Genomic DNA, 22,250 nt, shown 5'->3' with positions numbered 1-22,250 from the left:
CAGGCACAGCTATTCAAATGGTTGCATTCAGGGGTTGTAGACATTGTTAAAAACTCATATATTCTTCACCGATAGCTTATGTTGTGAATTGTGTAGTAGATGCATTGTTTTCTTTTTAATTTTATATCTTGCTATATTGCCCTGTGAGATTGCTTTCTGCCTTTAAACTGACCATCACGCAGAATTTAGTCTTTTTTCACCTGCCATCGTCTTTGAGGGTTACAAGTTATTCTGAGGTTAAAACCCACCATTTTTATTCACAAGCACTAAGTGTACCTTCTCAAATCTAGCTCGAGAGGCTTATCAGATGCAGTCTTGAGAATATTATCTAAATACCTGTTTTATTCTTACTAATGAGGAGTTGTTTATACTGCGAATTTAATATGATCAAGCACACAGTAATGTATTACCTTAAATAAAAATTTACTTATTAATTTAAAAATAATTTTTAAATGGATGAAGAAGCTATCTGTTATTTAAAACCTTTCCAGAGGCAAAGTGCCCTTGGTGTACTTGATGAAATGCATTTGTTTCTTGGCTCTGCCTATATAGGAAAAGTTTAAAATGTTTGTCTGTGCAGATTTACAACCACATCAAGAATTTTACATTAAGCTTGTATCATTGGTGTGACAATAAATCCTGTTGCCTGTAAAGTAAATGCTATGTCTGTCTACTGCCACTGGGGGAAGAAAAAAAAAACAAAACAGAAAAAGAATCCTACTTTCACTAAGAATTTGTACTTCTCACTCTTAGTGGCAAATGTAATCCCTCTAAAATCAATACCTACAACACACCTGAAATCGTAACACTTGCCATATTCAATGGGTAAGGAAATATTTCTGCCCAGAGTTTGTATCTAGAGGGAAGTCTCAAAGGAAGATGAATTAGGATAGACTAGAGGACTTGTGTCCTATGGGATGCTACAGAGTCGTGAGAATGAATCTTTAAAGGCCAAATCAGATGTTTTGAGAGTCATTCTGTCTCCTGGTTAGGCTTCTGAAACCTGTTGGGTTTTGGGTTTTTTTGGTTGGTTGGTTTGGGTTTGGTTGTGTTGTGGGGGGTTTTTTATCTGAAGAAAAAAAGTCCCATTTTGGCACTACTAGAAAATCTTATTTAAAAAAAAAAAAAAGAAGAAGATTATATTTTAAAGTGTGACTCAAAACTAGATGCTCCCAAAGGAAGCCTGGGATTCACAGCTGAGTTGGGTATTGAACAATTCTATTTATTTTGTCACATTAGGTCAGTTGTACTTCTTAAAGGGATAGCTAGAATGTACATTGTATGGCTCCATTGGTAAAACCAAAGTAGAAACAGGTGATTTGTTTCTGTTATATTGAGAATAATTTTATTTCAAGTTCATGATGTTACGAGCTCTAAGCATGTGGTCTTTAATTCTCACTCCAAATTTCCCAAATACTACCAACAGGAATTTAATTCAAAGTAGTATCTGTCTGGGCTGCAAGTGTGTGGATGTTTTCTGCTCCTCTGTATGTTACTTTCAGTACTTCCAGCATGAAGATATACGGTAAAACCTGTCCTAAAAGCCATCATAAGTTCCAGCAAACAAGGCTGAAAACCAAAAGCTTCTTATGATAAATAGGGCAAAACAGTACTTGAGATGCTTCTTTAGACTATATATTATTTTGGTTTCAGGGACTATTGCAGAAGGACATCAAATTATTATATGCCTCTGGTTATCTATTTTCTTAGCTTTGCAAACTGAAGCGGAATATCTCAATGAAACTATTACAGAGTTCTTCCCCAGATTTTATCCTTGTGCTTCCCTTTCTTTTTCTTTTAACAGCCTGGATGTGTAAACACTACTGAAGTGGATATAAAAAAATCTTCAAGAATGAGAAATCCACATAAAACAAGAAAGGTAAGTACTGTTACTATATCAAAACCAGGAAGTGGGAGTAATTTATAGCATGAAGTTCATAGTTTCTTGAAACAATTTTTTCTTATCATTGCAAAGAACAAAATCATGAACATATGTTAATATTTTGTAAGCTCTTAAATGAGTTAGTATAAAAAAATGCTAAGTAGGCACTATCTCTTACAAAAGTCTTTGAAAAATACACAGAGAATATGAAAATAAAATTCATTTTAGCATGCTTTATTCATGTTGTTTAGTAGATTGAATAAAGCGTAGAAAAATGTAGTACACCGAATAAAGCATCTTAAAATGTTTCTGTCAGCAATCAAGGGAAACTGAAAATGCAGCGTAAACTATAACAGCAGTTTCTGTTGTGCTGATCTTAATAAAAGGAGTGTCTCTAGTTTACAGTTATGCCCCCCAAATGGATGACCAGAAATTGTAGAGGAAGTTAGCTTCATCCAAATTTGGATACCAGACACCAACATTGCATCTCTAGGGATGTATCAATGGACTGGAACAACTCTTTCAAATCTCTTGTATGATAATAATGTAGATTGACTCCATCTTTAAAGTACTTCCTTTGTGATATATTTTCATCCAACCAATTGAAAAATAGGTTTAGGAAAGGAAAGTGGATTTAGAGAAAGTTTTATCGTACCTTATTTATAGTAGCGACAGATTCAGATTATTGTAATTTACCAAGCAATAATTGCAAATTTGGGACTCATCCAAATGATCCATTGTGATAAGCTACCTTTCAGGATACTATTTCTTTTTTTCCTGCCAGTCATCTTGACTTACTGTAATAGCTGTTTTTTAGTGCCACCCCCCATATTTACTATGCTGTTAATATAGAAATATAATAAAAGTAGATCGGGTGTTCTACAGCATTATGAAATTATGGGGGTTTGGAAGTCTTTATTTTACATGAGGTCTCAGAAGCACCATCTTATTTTAGTTAATGGTTTATTTGAAATTTCTTTAGAAAAAAAAAAAAAAGATGGTTCTGATAACTTGAGCATGCTGTACTAAGACATCACAGTTACTATGTGTAATGTTAGAAAGTATTGTCTGAAATCAACTGTCATTGTTCCATATTTTTTGCATAGTCTGTCTATGGCTTACAAAATGACATTCGAAGTCACAGCCCTACCCACACACCAGTACCAGAGACTAAGCCTCCCACAGAAGATGAACTACACCAAGAGGTTTGAAAAATACCTACAAACATGTACTTTAAAATAAACTTTAAAGGAAAGTGGGTATCAAACAAAAAATTATTGTAACTGGGAAGTTGTTTAGAGCAGGTCAAGACAATGTTTAGTAAACATTCTCCTGGTTTCAGGATATGTGGATTTAGGTACATAATTTCTGCTAAAACTATCAATTTTGTATCTTGCATTAGACAGCTAGAGGCTGTTAGCAGCAGGCCAGTTAGTGGATTCTTTGCATAGCTAAGTCCATCAGCACTTTTAGCAGTAGACATCGTGCTCTTCCTCTCAACACTGATTCAAGGTTTGGGGATATACTTACCCCTCCATGTACGCATTTATGGGTTCACAAATTTATCTACTGTTAATGTTTCAGTAATCTTTCCTGAGGTGTTGAAATGGGTGAAGGTAAAGGTCTTCAAAGATCTAGAAAAAAAAAAGACTAATTGGATTTCTGTTGATGATATTGGGTCTTCTCTGTGTGTGTCTATATGATCTTTTCTCTTTGGTAGAAAATTCCATTTCTTTTAGAACTACACTGGAGAAATGTTGCTTCAGCTCATACATACTTCTCTTCTGTGCCCTAGAATAAATTAAGATTAAAGTACAGTCCTAGTAAAAGAGTTATAGAAATAGAGTAAAGCAGTTAATTACTCATAAAACTCTTTACCTTCCTTTCTTGCAGATTAAGCACTGGCAAATGCAACTAGACAGACATAGATTAAAAATGTCAAAAGTTGCAGAGAGGTGAGTGTATTGTCATATCTGCTAGTTTTTCAATGACACTTATGAGGAAATGTCAGGGCACTTCAAAGAAAGAGACAAGGAAGTTCAGGTGTCATAGACATAGCTGATGAGAATTTAGTTTAAGTGGGAGTTATGAAGTCCTTCTATTGATAAAAGGTGGCCCAGATGTTCCATGATGTGTTTCTGATAAATCCAAGATTCACTGAAAGAGTCTCTGATCAAGTGGTCACAAGTTTTACCTTGCATTGGCAGGGAAGACAAAATGAATTTGCTATGGGGTTTCTGTTTTGATATTTCAAAAGGACAATCACTGATAAAGCAAGGGAACCAACTGGCAGACCTGGCTGGGTGAGGAACTTGGTGCCTCAACAAAGGGAGTGAGTTTACTTTGGGTCAGAGGATGTAACACTAATAGACATACAGCTCCAAGTAAGATTAAAATTTGTCAGGAAAGGGCTAGAAAGTAAATAAACCAAAAAGTCCCTCAGAAAGACTAACTACAGCTTAGCAGAGAAAAGGTAGAGAAATATAATACAGAGATAGTGGAAATGGTAGAAATAGTGGAAATGGTAGAAAATTGAGCTGTGTAAGACTTAGTAAAAGAAATTTAGCCAAATACAAATGGTTCTTTATCCTTTCATATACATTTGTTCATGTGTGTCTACTTCTATATGTATATTTATGCATACACATACAAAATACATGTATGTTTATGAAAAGGTTAAGCATTTGTGTTTGCTGAACAGTAAAAATGGAATACAGACTAAATATAAATAGGAATGAAAGTGCAAGGTCCTGCATCTGGGTTGAGCCAATCCCAGGCACAAATACAGGCTGGGTGCAGAGTGGGTTGAGAGTAGCTCTGAAGAAAGAGACTTGAGTGTATTGATCGATGAGAAGCTCAACATGAACCGGCAGTTAACTCCTGCAGCCCAGAAGGCAAATCATATCCTCGGCTAAATCAAGAGGAGTGCAGCCATCAGGTCAAGTGAGGTGATTCTTCCCCTTTACTGCTTTTGTGAGATCCCACCTCAAATACTGCATCCAATTCTGATGTCCCCATCATTAGAAGGACACAGAGCTGTTGGAGTGAGTCTGGAATAGGGCCACAAAGATGATCCAAGGGCTGGAATACCTCTGCTGTGAGGATAGGCTGAGGGAGCTGGGGTTGTTCACCCTAGAGAAGACTCCAGGAGGACTTTTTAGCTGCCCTTCAGTACCTAAAGTTATCCTACAGGAAGGCTGAGGAGGGACTTTTCATAAGGATGTCTAGTAATAGGACAAGGGAAAATGGGTTTAAGCTGAGGGAGAGTAGGTTTAGTCTGGATCTTAGGAAGAAGTTCTTCAACACGAGGGTGGTCATACTTTGGAATACGTTGCCCAGGGAGGTTGTGGATACCTCCTTCCTTCGGGTGTTGAAAGCCAGGTTGGATGAGGCCTTGAGCAGCAAACTCTAGATAAGGAACATCCCTGCCGATGGTGGGGAGGTTGGAGTAGATGATCTCTGAGGTCCTTTCCAACCTAACCTATTCTATGAAAGAGTATTTTTTCTTCACTTGTTCAATAATTTTCTTCAATAATTATGAGGCAAAAGGAAACAGAAAGCAGAAATAAGGGCATGGGAGATGTAAATTATCAGAACAGAAGCATTTTTAAGTGTGTTCAACTGAGCTGGACCAATTCATGAATAACAGAATTTGGGGGGGAGGGGGGGAAGGGGGAAGAAGAATATGTTTGGAAAGCAGTAAACTTGGGAGTGCCATTTGATTAGGAAATAACAAAATACTAACTGTATTTAAGAGGAAAATAGGAGTCCAAGCAACTGCAGGGCAAATAAATATGACCTGAACACTATGCAGTGTTCTAAAATGGATTTTAAAGGAAGCTGTATTTAAAATCATAGGGGTATCAACCACATTCCTTTATGAAAACAAATGTGCATGGAAGATGTTGCTTGACTTAATTTATTGTCCTTAAAGAAGCCTTAAAAGGAGCTATGTGAAATTATTAAGAATGTTTGTAGTTTATTGTATCTCAGCTCTTGATAAAGTCTGAGCCACCTCTCCTTCAGGGGCCCATTTTTAAAAGGCTTAAGTAAATTTACTTTAGCTTGAGCTTGTAGCTGACTCTGAGTGTGTGCACAACCTGGTTACTGTGGTACAGTTGATACAAGGTAATTTGTTAACTGGGATAACCTGATCATATTTCCTCACCTCCTGACATGGCAATGTTTGATGCTTTTGTTTTCCTAGTCTATTAGCTTATACAGAGCAGTATTTGGAATATGATCCTTTTCTTGTGCCCCCTGATCCCTCAAACCCTTGGATATCAGATGACACCACTTTCTGGGAACTGGAGGCAAGGTACATATTTTTATTTCTTCTCTTGGAGTAAGGATGTGTATCAGGCTTGTCTTGAAATGTGAAAATTTCAGACAGAGGTGTTGCACAAAAATATTAAGTCAGAAGGGCAATGCAGTGTCCTTTTGGTCTTTCCACCTTTACAGTTCCGTAAGATAGGAAGAGCTATGGATTAATAAATCTGTGTAAAAAGTTACAGTAACCAGTTTATAGGGTTCCAGTGTGGGGAAAAAGGACATCTTTTAAAATCTGGTAACATTTCCTAGTTGGAAGTCCTTATTTTTCTGTGCAGATGCATATGTATTACCTTCATTCTGTGTAAATATTAACACCCTGGTTGCTCATCTCTTAACATTGCACAGATATGAGCAGTCTGTAAAGTGAGAAATTTGTGGTTGAACTTTAAGGCTTAGTTTAAAAGATGACCACAGAGTATTAGAATACTGAAATATTGCTGATTGTGGGTTTGTTTTTTTTCCTTCTTTAGCAAAGAGCCAGGACAGCAGAGGGTGAAACGATGGGGATTTGGCATGGATGAAGCTTTAAAAGATCCTGTGGGAAGAGAGCAGTTTCTCAAATTCCTGGAGTCAGAATTCAGTTCAGAAAATTTAAGGTAAATGAGAGGGACTTTTTAAATAGCTTGTAAGATACACTTCTTTCTTTTGTCTGTTTCAGTTTTTCATTCCTTCAAAAATTTTCATGTGTCATGCAGATTGCCACCTGCTCCCATAGTCAGGCTGAAGGAAATGCTGATACAGGTATTGGAAGATTCACATAAAGTATATTTTCCTATTTGTGTCCAACTATTGGTCAAACTACCTAGCTAAGAGCTCTCCTCTCAGCTCATTTTGTTAAAAAAGTTTAAAACATTGACCCATTCAAATTCTGTTCAGTATCTTTTATTAAATATTCTGAGACTAGTAACATTTGAAAATTAATAAAAGAAAAGTACTTTTGAAGTAAAACTCACAGGCTTTCACTGTTGATCATTGGTCTTTTGGAAATCTCCCTCTAGATTCTAGTACTTGTGGATCTGACACAACAGATGTAGCATGACAGCTTGCTCCGTAATTCTTCACTGACTGCAAAATAGAAAGGTGCTGCTAGTGTATAATGAATTCTCTTTTTAGTTATATTTACTTCTGAGGGAGAACAATTATTTGGTTTTAAAAAATGACACTTCATCTATTTGCTAATAGCATGATTTGTTGTCACTGTTCTAAGGAAGTCATATGTCAGTAGGAATTATTTCAGAGGGATTAATAGCAGCCTTTCTATCCATAAGTCAAACTGTATGTAGTACAAAACCAGGTACAACGTAATTTTCTCTTTATTTCATCTTGTCAGATGTCTTCTGCATCACTTCCCATTCACCAACAACATAAAGATGATTACATCCTATTTGCACTTATTCTAGAAATCAAATCAAATTTTTTCTATGCTAATTCTCATTCCAAAGTGGTGAAGCATAGTCTTTCATACTGGAGTTACATTTCCATAGTATCTTAGCTATTTAGCTAGTAGTATTTAGCCATTTGTGGTGTTGGTTCATAAATGCTGAGTAATTGCACAGACCTCCTTGTTGTTAATTTCAGTTTATCAGCAGTGTAATATGAAATGCACCTTTCTAAGCTAATGACCACGTTCATATTCAAACACTCAATTTTGCAACACAAGTTTATGTTATATACTCTAGACTTTGTGGTATTTTCCAATTGATTTGTTTACCAGTACACCCATGGAAATATGACCTGAGCTGTGTGTTGGTAACTTTGTGTCAGATACAGGTTTCTTATTTAAAAATCAGTGGTAAAATGAAATTTTAAATACCAAGAATAATACCAAGAAAAAGAAAGAGGCTTTGTTTGTTTGTTTACTTGAAGAGCATCCTGTCAACTTTTTATGCAGAGCAGCTGTTCAAACATTAACCTATCCAGCCCAGTGTGTGCTGCATTTTCTGTGCTTTTCTGTGATTCATTTGTCTCTCAGTCAACTAGACTGTTACCCAAATAATCCCTAGCTCATTCTTCTAATCCTGTTTACAGCACTAGGCGCAAGTGAACTGCAGGTGACTGATCCAGAACAATTCTATAGAGAAATTTTTTCAGCGCTGATTCCTTGACGTGCCACCTACTCTTCTGTTTCTCTCTCTCAATTCCTATATTTGCATTATAAAATAAAATATCTAAGCAACAGTGAATATCAATTGAAAGGCTGGCCATGGGAAGGATCAGACAGGGGATCAAACTTGCACTGTAAAGGTTCTTTCTATTATTATTAAATGGAGGTAAAGTGTCTCACAAGCTTACAAATGTGTTTGTGAAGTCTCAAAAATCAGTCCGCCATTAGGCTCACACAGTAAAGGGGGTTAGAAAGCAGGCATTTGTAAAGGTTTTTGTGTAGAGAAGTCAAATGTCTCAGTAACAGAAATTAAAAGCCTGATGATTCCAAGCATTTCTGCAGAATTAACCTTCATTTTAAAAGACCACCAGTTTCTTTGCTCACCTCATAGCACCACTGTGCCAGTTTGGGTTTTGGGGGTGTGTTTGGGTTTTGGGGGTGTGTTTGGTTTTTGGGGGTGTGTTTGGGTTTTGGGGGTGTGTTTGGGTTTTTTGTGATTTGGCAGCCATCTTGAGAAAAATATTTTTTTCCATCCACATCTTCCCACTGCAACAGAGTGATCTCTAATTAGTAGCTGGCTCTTGTCTGTTTACAGATATAACCATGATAACATTTACAAGCACCATCAAACCTTCAGTAGGATAGACAACTGGGACCATAGAGTCAAGCTACCAAGCACAGTAAAAAAAGATACAGCAGGGAACTGCAGACGCTACACAGAGATTTAGTATTAGTTGATTAGAAGTGTTATACTTTGCTTTGGTGAAGTACAAAAAATGTGAAATAAGTCTACCAGATACAGTTTCTATTCAAGTGTATCTGATACCTATTCAAGCTGAAAGTCCCACTGTTACTATTTCATTAACTTTGAGGGTGTCTAAGCTGCCTAAGAATATCATTCTTAGTGGATATACATCCTGTCTTAAGAAACTGAGCAGGGATGAATCAACAACAAAGAACTGTGCAATGATTAGGAATGCCACCAGATTTCACCTTCTGACTCTGTATCTCTGTGCCTTTTTAATTTGCTGTAAATTCACATTAATAGCATTTCACACTCTAGAGAGGTGTTTTAAAGCATAGCAAATGAAAAAAACTGCCTAAGCAGTTCTGTCAGTGCAGTAGCTTCATTATAATGTGACTGCAGTTTGCTAACACCCAGATTGTATTCTGTATTTGCCTAATGCAGGCTATGATTTATACTTCTATTACTTTGCAGAGCTTTGAAAAGATTGCTATGCATGATGTTCACTATGCAGAACAAATAGGTAAAGTGACAACATATTTGGATAACATCTTTAAAAAAAATCACAAGGCTTAGGTTTGATCATGATCCAATGAGCTTGGTCATGAGTGAGCTAGTGAAATTAATCTTATTGTAGTGTGGCACCTGGAGATGTAATTTTTTCATCCCTGTAGAAAATTGCCATTCCTCTCCATGTCTTTGCTTTGTCTCCAGTGCTGCAGAATTCTTTGAAGAGTTAATATTCTATGCTGTCTGCATGGTAGCTCCCAAGTAGTTGTTTTGTAGGAGTTGCAGCCTGTAAATACATAAATGGCTTCCAGCCTGCCAACCTGAAAGCCTGTCCAGGTCATTGTTAGTGAAGGCAGCGTAGTGACAGAACATCTGCCATGATGCACAGAAGGAAAAACTGCTCAACCCCTCTTCTTTTGGTCCTTATTTATTATCTTTCATAATGTGCAAGTGAATAGGTAAAAAGAGCTTTAAGTTCTTCTTGTCCAGAAAAAAATACAAGGGAGTTAGATAGATTTAGCTGTTTTCTTTCAACACATTTTCCCCGACCACCCCCCTGCAAGCTGAGTTCTTGTGAGGTGTTTGTTTTGGACTCGTCCATTTAAGTTGTAAAAATGTTCTGTACTGGAGATAGAAGCTTTAATTATGTCTGGTAAAAAAACAAACAAACCACACACATAAAGAAACCAACCACAAGTACGCTACTAAAAATCTGCATAGTGCTTTATTATGTTTAACTGACTTCAGTGGTTCTGATTACTCCTCTAATAATACCCTAACAGGGCTTTTACTGCAAGAGGTTATCTGGTTTTTCTTTTAATCCAGCCTGTTTCACTTTTTTTCTGTTACTGATCACTACTCTTGGGGACTTTAAATGCAAGATATTTCTGTCTTCACTGGTGGTAAAGAGAGTTCTGTATGTTACAAAGTATGAAGATTAATTAACTGTCCTTGATGTCTGTCCTACAAGTCTCAGTAAAAGAATTGGCAATGATACCTTACCGCACAGTAGTTTTTTTTCCTTCAGGCTGTTGTTTATCAGAGTGCTTTACGTGCTAGTATTTTAACCCGAACTTAATCTTCAAGGCTGAAGTTGCCTGTGCTTTATTTCTCACTGAGAAATAAACAAATAAATAAAATAAATCTTTTTCTCCAAGTCCCAGCATTGTTTCCATTCCTGCCAATAAGATAAGAAGGAATTAGTTGCAGTAACTTGAAGTCTTTCAGCGCTACTATGTCTTGAAGCTTGAAGTTGTACTTGTCAAGAAGGTGAACTATGGGAACCAGAAGGCAGAGATTTCTACTCCTAGAAAGATGCTAGCTGATTTTCTCCATGGAGTTTGTTAGAGGTTTAGTTTGTTGGGGGGGTTTGTTTGTTTTGTTTTGTTTGTTTGCTTGATTTTTTATTTTTGGTTTTGCTTCTGCTGAAAATGCCAAAAGGTCTGTCTTTCAATCTGTTGTGTTACATGCACTAGATGAAAAGCCTACATAATTCCCAGTTCACTGTCTCCACACTCTGCCTAAATCCCACACATTTTGTGGAGAATCACTACAGCCTTTGTTTCTCTCTGCATTCCTGTGTGCTAAATGATTAGCTCTATCTGGGATCTGCTGGTGGCTGCATGACATTAGGCCAGATAATGGGACAGAAGCCATGTTACAGCTGTGCTATTTATCTGGCAAGGCCACCCTCACTTCCAAAGTAATCCAGTTGGAGGATATAATCCCAAGATGTCTTGCAATATGTGTTTTATCACAGAATCATAGAATGGTCCAGGCTGGAAGGGACCTCCAAAGGTCATCCAGTCCAACCTCCCCACAGTCAGCAGGGACATCCCCAACTAGACCAGGCTGCCCAGGGCCTCATTGAGCCTTACTGTGAACATCTCCAAGGAAGGGGTCTCAACTACCTCCCTGGACAACCTGATTCAGTGTTCCACTACCTCATAGTAAAGAACTTGTTCCTAACATCCAATCTAAATCTGCTCTTCTCCAACTTAAAGCTATTGCCCCTCATCCTGTCACTGTAGGCCCTTGTAAACAGTCTCTCCTCATCCTTCTTGTAGCTTCCTTCGGGTACTGGAAGGCTGCTATTGGATCTCCCTAGAGCCTCCTCTCTTGAGGCTGAACAGCCCCAGCTCCCTCAGCCTGTCCTCATAGCAGAGGTGCTCCAATCCCCTGACCAATGTAGTGGCACTCCTCTGGACCCTCTCCATCAGGTCTATGTCCTTCCTATATTGAGGGCTCCAGTCCTGGACACAGTACTGCAGGTGAGGTCTCACCAGAGCAGAATAGAGTGGCAGAATCACCTCCCTGGATCTGCTGGCCACACATCTTTTGATGCAGCCCAGGATGTGATTTGCTTTCTGGGCTGCAAGTGCACACTGCCTGCTCATGTCCAGCTTTTTGTCCATCAGCATCCCCAAGTCTTTTTCCTCAGGGCTGCTTTCTAACACCTCCTCCCCCAGTCTGTATTGATAGCGAGGATTGTTCCAGCCCAGGTGCAGAACCCTGCACTTGCTCTTATTGAACTTCATGAAGTTCACTTGGGGCCACTTCTCCAGCTTGTCCAGATCCCTCTGGATGACATCCCATCCCTCTGGTGTATTGACAGCACCACTCAGCTTGGTGTCATCTGCAAACTTGCTGATCCCAGAATCACAGAAATATTCAGGTTGGAAAAGACCCCCAGGATCACCAAGTCCAAATGATAACCCTACTCTACAAGGTTCACCCCTAAACCATATCCCCAAGCACCACATCCAAACAACCTTTAAACATACCCAGGGTTGGTGACTCAACCACCTCACTGGGCAGCACATTCCAATGCCTGACCACTCTTTCTGTGAAAAAATTCTTCCTAGTGACCAGTCTAAACCTACCCAGTTGTAACTTGAGGCCATTCCCTCTTGCTCTATCACTGATTACCTGGGAGGAGAGACCAGTACCATCCTCTCTACAATGTCCTTTCAGCTAGTTGTAAGGAGCAATGAGGTCTCCCCTCAGCCTTCTCTTTTCCAAACTTAACAGCTCCATCTCTGTCAGTTGCTCCTCATAAGATTTATTCTCAAGGCCCTTCCCCAGCTTCATTGCCCTCCTCTGCACTCACTCCAGCACTTTCACATCTCTCCTGTATTGAGGTGCCCCAAACTGGACACAATACTCAAGGTGTGGCCTCACCAGTGCTGAGTACAAGGAGACAATCACCTCCCTACTTCTGCGAGACACGGCATTTCTAATACAAGTCAGGATGCCATTGGCTTTCTTGGTCACCAGGGCACACTGCTGCTTGTCAATTACTTGCTTGTCAATTAGAACCCCCAGGTCCCTTTCTGCCAGACAGCTTTCCAGCCACACTTCCCCAAGCCTGTAGCATTGCTTGGGGTTGTTGTGATCCAAATGCGGGACCTGGCATTTGGCCTTGTTGAAGCTCATCCTGTTAACATTGGCTATTGGATCCAATCTATCCAAGTCCCTCTGCAGAGCCTCCCTACTGTCATGAAGATCAACACTCCCACCCAATTTACTGTCATCTGCAAACTTACTGATGACACTCTCTATGTCTTCATCAAAGTCATTAATAAAGATGTTAAACAGAAGTGGTCCCAACACTGAGCCCTGAGGAACACCACTTGTGACTGACTGCCAGCTGGGTTTAACTCTATTGACCAGAACCCTTTGGGCTCTTTCACTCAGCCAGTTCTTTATCTAGCAGAGTGTGTGGTTATCCAAGCCATGAGCAGCCAGTTTGTCCATGAGAATTCTGTGGGGAACAATGTCAAAGGCTTTCCAAAAGTCTAGGTACACATCCAATAGTTGGTCATCCTGTCATAGAAGGAGATCAGGTTGGTCAGGTTGTTCTCTATATAGCATGTAATGGCACTTGAGATGATCTGCTCCATGACCTTCACTGGTACCAAAGTCAGACTGACAGGTCTATAGTTTCCTGGATCCTCCTTTCTTCCTTTATTGTAGATAGGTGTTAAATTTGCTACCCTCCAGTCCATTCTCCAGTTAGCCAGGACTTCAGGTAAATAATGGAAAATGGCTTGCTGAGCACGTCTGCCAGCTCCCTCAGCATTCAACCCCACTGTCTATGTCATTGATAAAAACATTAAACAGCAGAAGTCCCAGTACAGACCCCTGAGGGACACCACTGCTCTCCATTAAGAATTCAAGCCGTGGAGCACTACCTTCTGGATGAGACCATCCAGCTTATGTTCAGCCTGTAAGGGCATGTCTATACAACCTGCCTATTCTGTACTGGAAGCTGAATATTATCTCAAATAAGTTAGATTTATCTTCCATCTGTTTATCCATAATTGAGTATAATCTACTATATGAAAAAGTTTACCTGCAAAAGAAAATAGCTTCCTAAAGCATGTTTCTGGTGACTTCCAAAAGTATTGGCAGTGACATAATTGAACAAACAACAGTGTGACAGCTTTGAGCTAGATCCTCAGCATGTCTGCAGAGTGATGGAAAATACGTGTTTACAAAGAACGTCCTTCTCTTTCATTTTTCTATTCCTTACCTGACTTTGATGCACATGAATAATCACTCCCAGAAGATGAAATTGAAGGTTTACCACTGCAGGATATACACTTTTAAATGCAAATATCAAAGCAGCTTAAGAAAGCCAGAGTAGGTTGCCCAAATTTGACAGAGTGAATTGAATTAGAGTTTGTGAGCTGTACAGTTTCTAAACTTGAGTTATGAGGCCTCTATTATTACTGCATTGCCATCAAGATGCATCCCTAGGTGCTGTGCAGGATCTTTGTTCAATTCACACAGCAATTTATAGAGATAAGTGATGCTACAGATAATTTTTGAAACCAAAGTACTTTTGTTGGCAGACTCCCTTTATGACCTTGGAGAAGCCAGTATACGTTACTACATTATTAATATATCTGCAAAACTGAGACAATATTTCTTTTCTGTCTCGTGAAGAATCTTAGAGCTCAATAGACAAAAAGATTGTGCTTAAATACTGTGGAAATTGAAGTGTGTAGAAATACCTGAAATAGTCATCTCAACAAAGTGCAGGTGACCATAATGGCTGTGCTACGGAGGAGTTTCAAAATAAGACTATGAAGGACTAATTGCTTCCCAGTAGTAAACCATCTCAAGTGAAGAATGTCTTACAAGAGGAATACTTTAAGGTTTCCTTTGCTATGCTTTATAACCTCTCCTAAGAGTTGTAGCAATAACTATATTAGAATTTGGACTGAGGGGTGGTATAATTTTGCTTCTTTTGGGGGGGTCTTAGCACGGTTTCACTCTTCCTCTCCCCAGTCCCATCCTTGTTTAACTAAGTGAAGGGAGATCAGTGTGATCTCACAGTGTAAGCCATGGGGGAACATTTTAATGCATCCACATTATTTGTCAGTCTTGTAAAATGCAATTTACTTCACAGTTAACTGACTTCAAGGTTCAGCTTATCGGTTTCATAGGATCAGCTGTGTCAAAGCAATAATGGAAACTTCTGATGGCATATATTGCAAATTTAACAATAGCAAACCATAGCTGAACTCTTGCAGGAGGGAGAACTAAGTGGTCTGCACCGTAGCTAGGCATGGAATGCTATTTGAATTTGGAATTATTTTGTGCAATGAGAAAATCTGAACACCCATACAAGTAATAACAATAAAACAATCATAACAGCAAATGAAAAGTGATTAGAAAAGCTTATAGCTAGCTTAGCTGTGATTACAAAGTGCTAACCTCCTCCAGACTAAGTGGGAAGGCTACAATGAATTGGCCTGTACTGTATGTGACTGCCTGATGTTGGTTTGCCCAGCAGCAGGAAAGAGAGAATGGTTATTTCCATTAAACATTTAAGTAAAAACATGCATAGAAATTCAATACTGGAGAAAAAAATTCAATTGTAGCAAGCAAAACAAATGCTTTTCCACTTTATGCATAATTTGTGGATTAATAGTAACAAAATTTATATTACAGTTTATAGTTTAGCAGGACCCAGAGAAGTTCATGTAGATAGCAAGAATGTAAGCTTGTACTAGCTTTTGAAGGAATGTCAAAAAGCAATAGAGTTATAAGCTATATAAACCCTCATGGTTAAGGTGAAATTAAATCTGTTTAATTCCTTTTACATGGAAACCTTCTTATAAGCAAGATACCCATATATATGTAATGAGGGATTTGCCAGCTGTCTCACGAAGAGGCTTGTAATAATTGCTCTTAACATGGATTGATTGCCTGAGACAGTATACCAGAATGCTGACTCCAACATAAAAATCACAGATTTTTCTTCTTTTACCATGTTGTAGATGAAAACTTCAGTTACTTTGGGGTCTTCTAAGAGAAAAGTGTAAGCAATTCATTAAGGATTATACTGAACTGGAAGTCAAGATGTAATGTTGTGTCATAGGTTCTGGTTAGCAGTAGAAGACCTGAAGAAGAGGCCTATCCGTGAAGTTCCTGCTCGTGTCCAAGAAATCTGGCAAGAATTTCTTGCTCCAGGTGCACCCAGCGCTATCAATCTAGATTCAAAAAGTTATGACAAAACCACGCAGAATGTAAAGGATCCTGGAAGATACACATTTGAAGATGCTCAGGTCAGTTTGCAATCCTGTTTAGGAACATCTGAAATAGATGTTGCCTAGTGACATTTATATACAACAAAACCCCCATATAATTGGGGATTAAATGGTAATGCTCTGTTTCCTAAAATACCATTTTGGCAGTACAAATGGGTAACATTCTTTCTTTCATGAGGCCTGTGAATTACTAAAGCTCTTAATGAAACTTCTGTGCCTGATATAGACTCTTCAAATAGAACAAAGGGTATAGTGCAGTGAAAATAATATTTTCATGGTCCTGTTTTCTTAATTTTCTTATTTAGTTACATTAAGAAAAAAGCTTCACACTCACACACGTTGATTCATAGTTCTCAAGATCTGTCTCTGAAAGGCTTCCCTTGATACAGGCTCATTGCTTGTTCTTTCAACGAATGCCCAAAAGTGTTGTTCTATCTTATTAAACTGCTATCTGTAGAATATTAGGAAAAGATCCTATAGATCTGCTTTTCAACAATAAGTATTACAGCAGTAAAGAACAGTCTATAAATGTCTTATATGGCTTTTGGGGGTTTGATTTAGTCATGGTTTGAATACCATCATCAAAAGATACTTTCGACCAGAGCTAGGTTTGTGAAGATACTTAAATTTTTGAGATTGGAAGTTAAAAAAAACAAAACAAAACAAAAAAACCAGAAACCACCAAAGAAAAAAAGTACTACTATATTAAATGAAACACTTAATGTGACTTGTAACAATATTGGATTGGACGTGGCACTTGGTGCCATGGTCTAGTCATGAGGTCTGTGGTGACAGGTTGGACTCGATCTTTGAGGCCTCTTCCAACCTTGGTGATACCGTGATACTGTAATATTTCATCTTTGAAGACTTCTGAGAAAAGCAATAGGTAAGAATTGGGCTTAGTAAAAGGAGCTGAATTAGTACCAACCTCTCTTTTTCATCAGTAGCCCAGTGATGAAAATGTAATTATTAATGCAAAGTGAAATGGTGTCAAAAGGAGTGATTGAGATCTTTATCCCTACAGAATTTCCTATAGCTTGATTATTAGGTCATCATCTTGGGAGTCAGGAGGTGCTGCTTCAAGCTTCACAAAAGAGAGAAGGGAATTTATCAGGGCTTTCTGCTTTCTGGGGAAGTGCCTCTGGCCTAAATAGAGGGGGAAATAATTCTATCACCTTTTCATTTTGCCAGTATAATAAGGGCAACCTATGATGCAACAATAAAGTTTTCATTAGACATATCATAACCACTGTTTTAAACTACTCTACATTAAGCCAAACATTGGTTTTGCTTCCATCTGCTGACCCCTTGGAGACTTAAGAATGCAGCCTATAGAGGAAATAAGTTACACAAATACAGAGTCTAGCAAGATGAAATATTTTTTTAAAATACGTTTTTGCAATTGAGTCAGTAAAAGACAAATTCCTTGAAAGTATTTTTTAATAGGTATAAAACTTCAAATGCATTTTACTTCCAGATCTCTCTTCTCTCTTCCCCCCCTCACCCCAGCCTTTGTTTGTGAAAGACATGGAGTACTCAGACTTTACACAAGCAGGACTTCCCCATGTCATACTTCTGCTTATCTGATCCAATGCAGCATATAACTCAAACCTAGAAGCCTCCATTTCTCTGGGAAAAGGAGGCAGATTGTACCTGCCCTCTTCTGACCTGAAGTTCTGAGCACACCTTTATGGAGTGCTCCACGTGAAGTAGCAGAGTTTTGTCAGAAGCAGGACTAGGCCTCTGCAACAGGGTCTTCACAGCCATCCAGTCAGGAAAGTGATCACTTATAAGCTGTTCTGGCAGTTGGACGGTCATTTAATTGCAGATAAAATTGTCATGAAAAGCATTTCCTGACTTGAAAGGTAGCACCATGAAACTCCATATCAAATCAGAATCATAGGTAAATAAAATGCTTCAACACAGTGTTACCCTTTCCTGCATTCATTTCTTTCAAAACCTTTTTCAAGCTTTGGGATATTCCCTTCAAAGGTCATTTTTCCCACCTGCTTTTCACACAGAAAACAGTGATCCATGCCTGGGGCAGCAAACTTTCACTGGGGAACTGGGAATGAGAATTAGATCATGAAAATTTCTGCGAATATGAAGCCATCTGATAATGTTTTTAATGTTTCTGATAAAGTTTTTAAATGGTCAAAAAGCCAGAAACCTGTGCTTTCCTCATACTGAACAAAAAAAATAGACCAATTGTTTTAAATAACATCCAGCCTCAATTCTTTCCTAATGTGTCCAATAACAATCTAATACAGCCTAATTTATTCTTGCCTGTACATAGTTGGGTTTGCATAGAAATAATATTTTAATGTTGTACTGGTTTGAGTTTTAACTGAAGTTTAAAAGCTCAAATGGTAGATTGAGCTTCCTCCCCCCAACCCCCTGCCTCCCTTTTTCCTGGTAAGGTAAAGCAAAAAAAAAAAAGGGTTGGGGAAAGGAGAGGTAAATTCACAAAAGAAATAGTCTGGAATCCATTTGGAAGTAAAAGAGGTAAATTTTTAACACAATATATTTATATAGCAGTAACAGGGAGGGTTCACAAAGGCAAGGGATAAGGATAAATAGGAAAATACACAAAACCAGGCCATCGGCCTTTCTGCTACCTATTGACTGGATTGGCTGCTTTCATAGTTGAGTGGAATAAAACTCCCCAAATGAACCAGCTTAAGTTCTGAATATACACCAGAATTTCTCTGCTTACTGCAAGAAATACAGTGAAAGTCATTTAGAATAATTTCTGGCATTTCTAATTTAAATCAGCTTTAATTTTACCTTATCATAATTTTTAAGCAAGATGGCGTGTGCTTTTTTTTCCCTATTCAATAATTTTATGCAGTACCAAGCTGAGAAACAGCATTTACTTCACAGTTTATTTGCTGCTTCTTGATTACTGTGCTATGAGTTTCCTGTAGTAAAAAATAAACCAAAAATAGCTAACCCAATTCAGTATCTTCCTTAAAAATATTTTTGAGACTGTTTCTTATCCTGATTGTTTTTTCTACAAATCGCTTTCCTAACATTACAACTAGAACTAGAAATATAAAGTGTCCTACATCATAGATTTTTTAGGTATTCATATTTTATGGAACTGAGAATGCTCTGAAAAGAAAAGCTCTATAAACTGCCTGTGCCATTTGTTTTCTCAATAAGGATTTCCAAATTTTCATAGGCCTCTGAAAAATAAATATCTTGGAAATGAGATTATCCTGGAACTATTTTCAATTTGCATATGTGCATTCCTTTTTATATTGGAATATAGTATTTTCTATTATTTTTCATATATTTACATATAAAATTAATGTATTTCTAACATTTATTTAAATTTATATTTTTCTATATATTTATATCTTGGTTTGGATAGCAGACTAAACATCTGTCAAAGCATGTTTTCAAGAGTAGCTAGGAGATTCCTTTCCTAATTAAGCACTTATTTATGGTGCTAAATTTGAAACCTAGTATCCTTTTCCCAGCCTTTGAAGTTAGAAAATCATCTCCAGAAACTAATTCAGAAAATCAGGTGTGGAAGGATGCACAATTCCTTATTTAGTCACTTAGCTAAACTGACTAATGCAAGGGAAGTTTGAAACTGGCCTTACGGTAGGGCTCAGTTGCAAATTCTTGGAAAAATAATTCCATAGGAGAAATAGAGACTATGAATTAAATAATGGTGTGTTGTATTCTTTATACATAACACACAGGTGTGATTTCTGCTTTAAGAATAAAGAATAATTCAGCCTGAGCTTCAGAACTGCGACCTTCTATTCTATAATACTTCCTATTGAAAATACTGATAGCTGGTATATGTTCCACAACTAAAACATATGACTACCTGCTATTTTATACATATCTTCTTTTATGGGCATAACAGCTCCTTCTTTCCCTTTCAGGAGCACATTTACAAATTGATGAAAAGTGATTCTTATCCTCGTTTTATACGATCCAGTGCCTACCAGGAGCTGCTACAGGCCAAGAAAAAGGTATTAGTCCATCTTGCCTTTGTCTTGCCACTGTGCAAAGCGGTGGTTATGTTTGCAACAATACTCAGTCTTCTCTCCCCTGTGCCAGTGCAACTAGATATCTGGTAGGTGACCAGCTTGACGTGTTTGAAGGGTCACATACACACAGGAGTTCAATATACATATATGTGTATATATCCTGCATGCGGGCATGTTTCAATAAGTTACTCTAGCAAAACTTATTTTTATTTTTACATCCCATATTGTACTGTTTTCTCTGTTATGAAGCACCTTAAGTTGCAAAGTGCTTTACAAATACATTAAAAAAATAAAATAAAATCCCAGAAGAATAGTCTTTCATGTTTGCAAGTTTGCTTATGTAATAATTGTTGTTCTCTTTATTCTACCTATAAATGCTGAAGAATGTGTTTAGAAACAAACTTACTCCTATGAATAGCTTCTAATTTCAACTATAAATATAGGGGCATCTTAATTCTGTTTATTTCCCTAATATTACATGAATAGTTTTGAGTAGGCTAAGAATCTGATTTGTAAGACCGATCATGTCACGCTCCGGCAAACAGAGACTCATGTCTTGGTATGTAACATTTACTTAGAAAAATCCAGATTATGAAATGAGTTCTGAACAGACACAGCCCAGAATATGTGGAGCAGCTTGTGCAATGCAGATTTCTATAATAATAAATTATTTTAGCTGTGGGTTCTAAATAGTAATCTCCTTGAAACAGTTGGGAGCCCTGTGCCTTGCAAAGTCAGGGCCCCAGCCGTTACCCGAACAAGGTAGTTATTAGCACCATAGAATTCTAACTGTTTATAATGGCAACTTAAAATTATATCAAAGTGCTGTGTGATTTTGTTTTTTGTTCAAACATTCATTTCTGAAGATCCAATATAGAGAGAGATGTTGAAAATGCCAGAAAGCTACAACTGTCCGTGTGAAGTCCTTAAGTTTGTGAATGTCAGTTCATTAACACAAAATGTGCACTTCATTATTTCTTTTTATTTTCAGTTTTCCTTCTAAAACAAACTAATTTGATCCCCATAAAAAATTGTTTTGTTTTTTTTTGGTCAAGTACTATGTCTGTTTTGCCCATCCCCTGTTTTTCAGAGTCCCATTTCATACCCGTGTTTGCTTCCTGACATATACAAACTTTGTTTTGCAGTCCATTGTTTCATCAGTACTTCTTTTCTACTCCATTTTTCCTTGCTTTTCTTTTCCCCTTCATTTTTCGTTCTGTTTCGTTTTTATTTATTTTAAATTTAAGTTGGAAAACACTCTGGATCGTCGAACATCTTTTGAGAAATTCACTCGCAATGTGGTAAGTTTGTTGCCTCGGAAGACAAGTAAAACTTGATGGGACGTCCTTCTCCCCTCCCTCTCACTGATTCCTACTTTCCCTTTTGCTTCTCTAGCCTGGCAGTTAAAAAGTGTCTTCATCACAGTTTGTGAATTTTCCCCGGAATGACAGCTTTATAATGTGCTTTCAACCCCTCCTCCCTAGTCTTTTTCTCACTGACCTCAGTAGTGACACATGAAAGAATGGACCTTTGGGAGCCATGCTTTTTGCATTTGGAAGGGTGAAATAAAGTTATTTTTTTATAATTGTAGTAAAAAAACCCTGTTAAAACTTGCTTGATGTTGTTCCCTTTTCTGATGCCTCCCAAAATTCTAATTCTAACGTAGATTAAATGCATTGGATGTATATTCTGTCTCCTTTATATTTTACTCAGAAAGAGTTTGTTGCATTTTTTTTAAAGCTAGACATAGGGAAAAATAAAGAATAATAAGTGCCCCATCTTCCTTAATGTCTAGTGCAACGTCTTCAGGACCAACAATTCATGCTGATGATGCACAATGGTTTGACTGGGATTGCATTTAGATAATGGACTACAAGATCGAATTTTATATATTTTTTAAAAAATATTTAATTTTCAAAAGCTATTTCACAAAGGTAAAAAACCATCAAGGCTGGTAAATTTGCTGTGGGCATTCTCTTGCCGCCTACCAAAAGATCCACTGACTTCCTGATATGTGGGATTCTTTCTACTTGTCCGGTTTCTTTGGATTTTTATTTTTTTTTTTAATGGTGAAAGTTCAAACTAAAGCACTCAACGCATTTATTTT

At 37.7% G+C, this 22,250-nt stretch overlaps 1 protein-coding gene across 10 annotated transcripts in view; it reads left to right on the top strand.

The window, feature by feature from the left end:
• RGS7 (regulator of G protein signaling 7) overlaps positions 1–22,250 on the top strand; it is a 250,979-nt gene that overhangs the window by 203,775 nt on the left and 24,954 nt on the right. For 5 of the 10 annotated variants that reach the window (XM_054162303.1, XM_054162304.1, XM_009909162.2 and 2 more), the window contains 8 exons: positions 1,805–1,879; positions 2,989–3,087; positions 3,776–3,837; positions 6,090–6,200; positions 6,685–6,810; positions 15,965–16,151; positions 20,036–20,125; positions 21,391–21,444. In XM_054162303.1, the coding sequence (XP_054018278.1) occupies positions 1,805–1,879; positions 2,989–3,087; positions 3,776–3,837; positions 6,090–6,200; positions 6,685–6,810; positions 15,965–16,151; positions 20,036–20,125; positions 21,391–21,444 (804 nt within the window). Of the gene's footprint in view, positions 1–1,804; positions 1,880–2,988; positions 3,088–3,775; positions 3,838–6,089; positions 6,201–6,684; positions 6,811–15,964; positions 16,152–20,035; positions 20,126–21,390; positions 21,445–21,538; positions 22,249–22,250 lie in introns of those variants that run through there. The other 5 variants (XM_054162305.1, XM_054162302.1, XM_009909163.2 and 2 more) reach the window with 2 other exon arrangements.

Source organism: Dryobates pubescens, chromosome 6 (assembly GCF_014839835.1).
Source record: "Dryobates pubescens isolate bDryPub1 chromosome 6, bDryPub1.pri, whole genome shotgun sequence".
NCBI classification, from domain to species: Eukaryota; Metazoa; Chordata; class Aves; order Piciformes; family Picidae; genus Dryobates; species Dryobates pubescens.
Note: the sequence above shows the minus strand (reverse complement) of the source record. Positions and strands in the feature narration are given on the sequence as shown.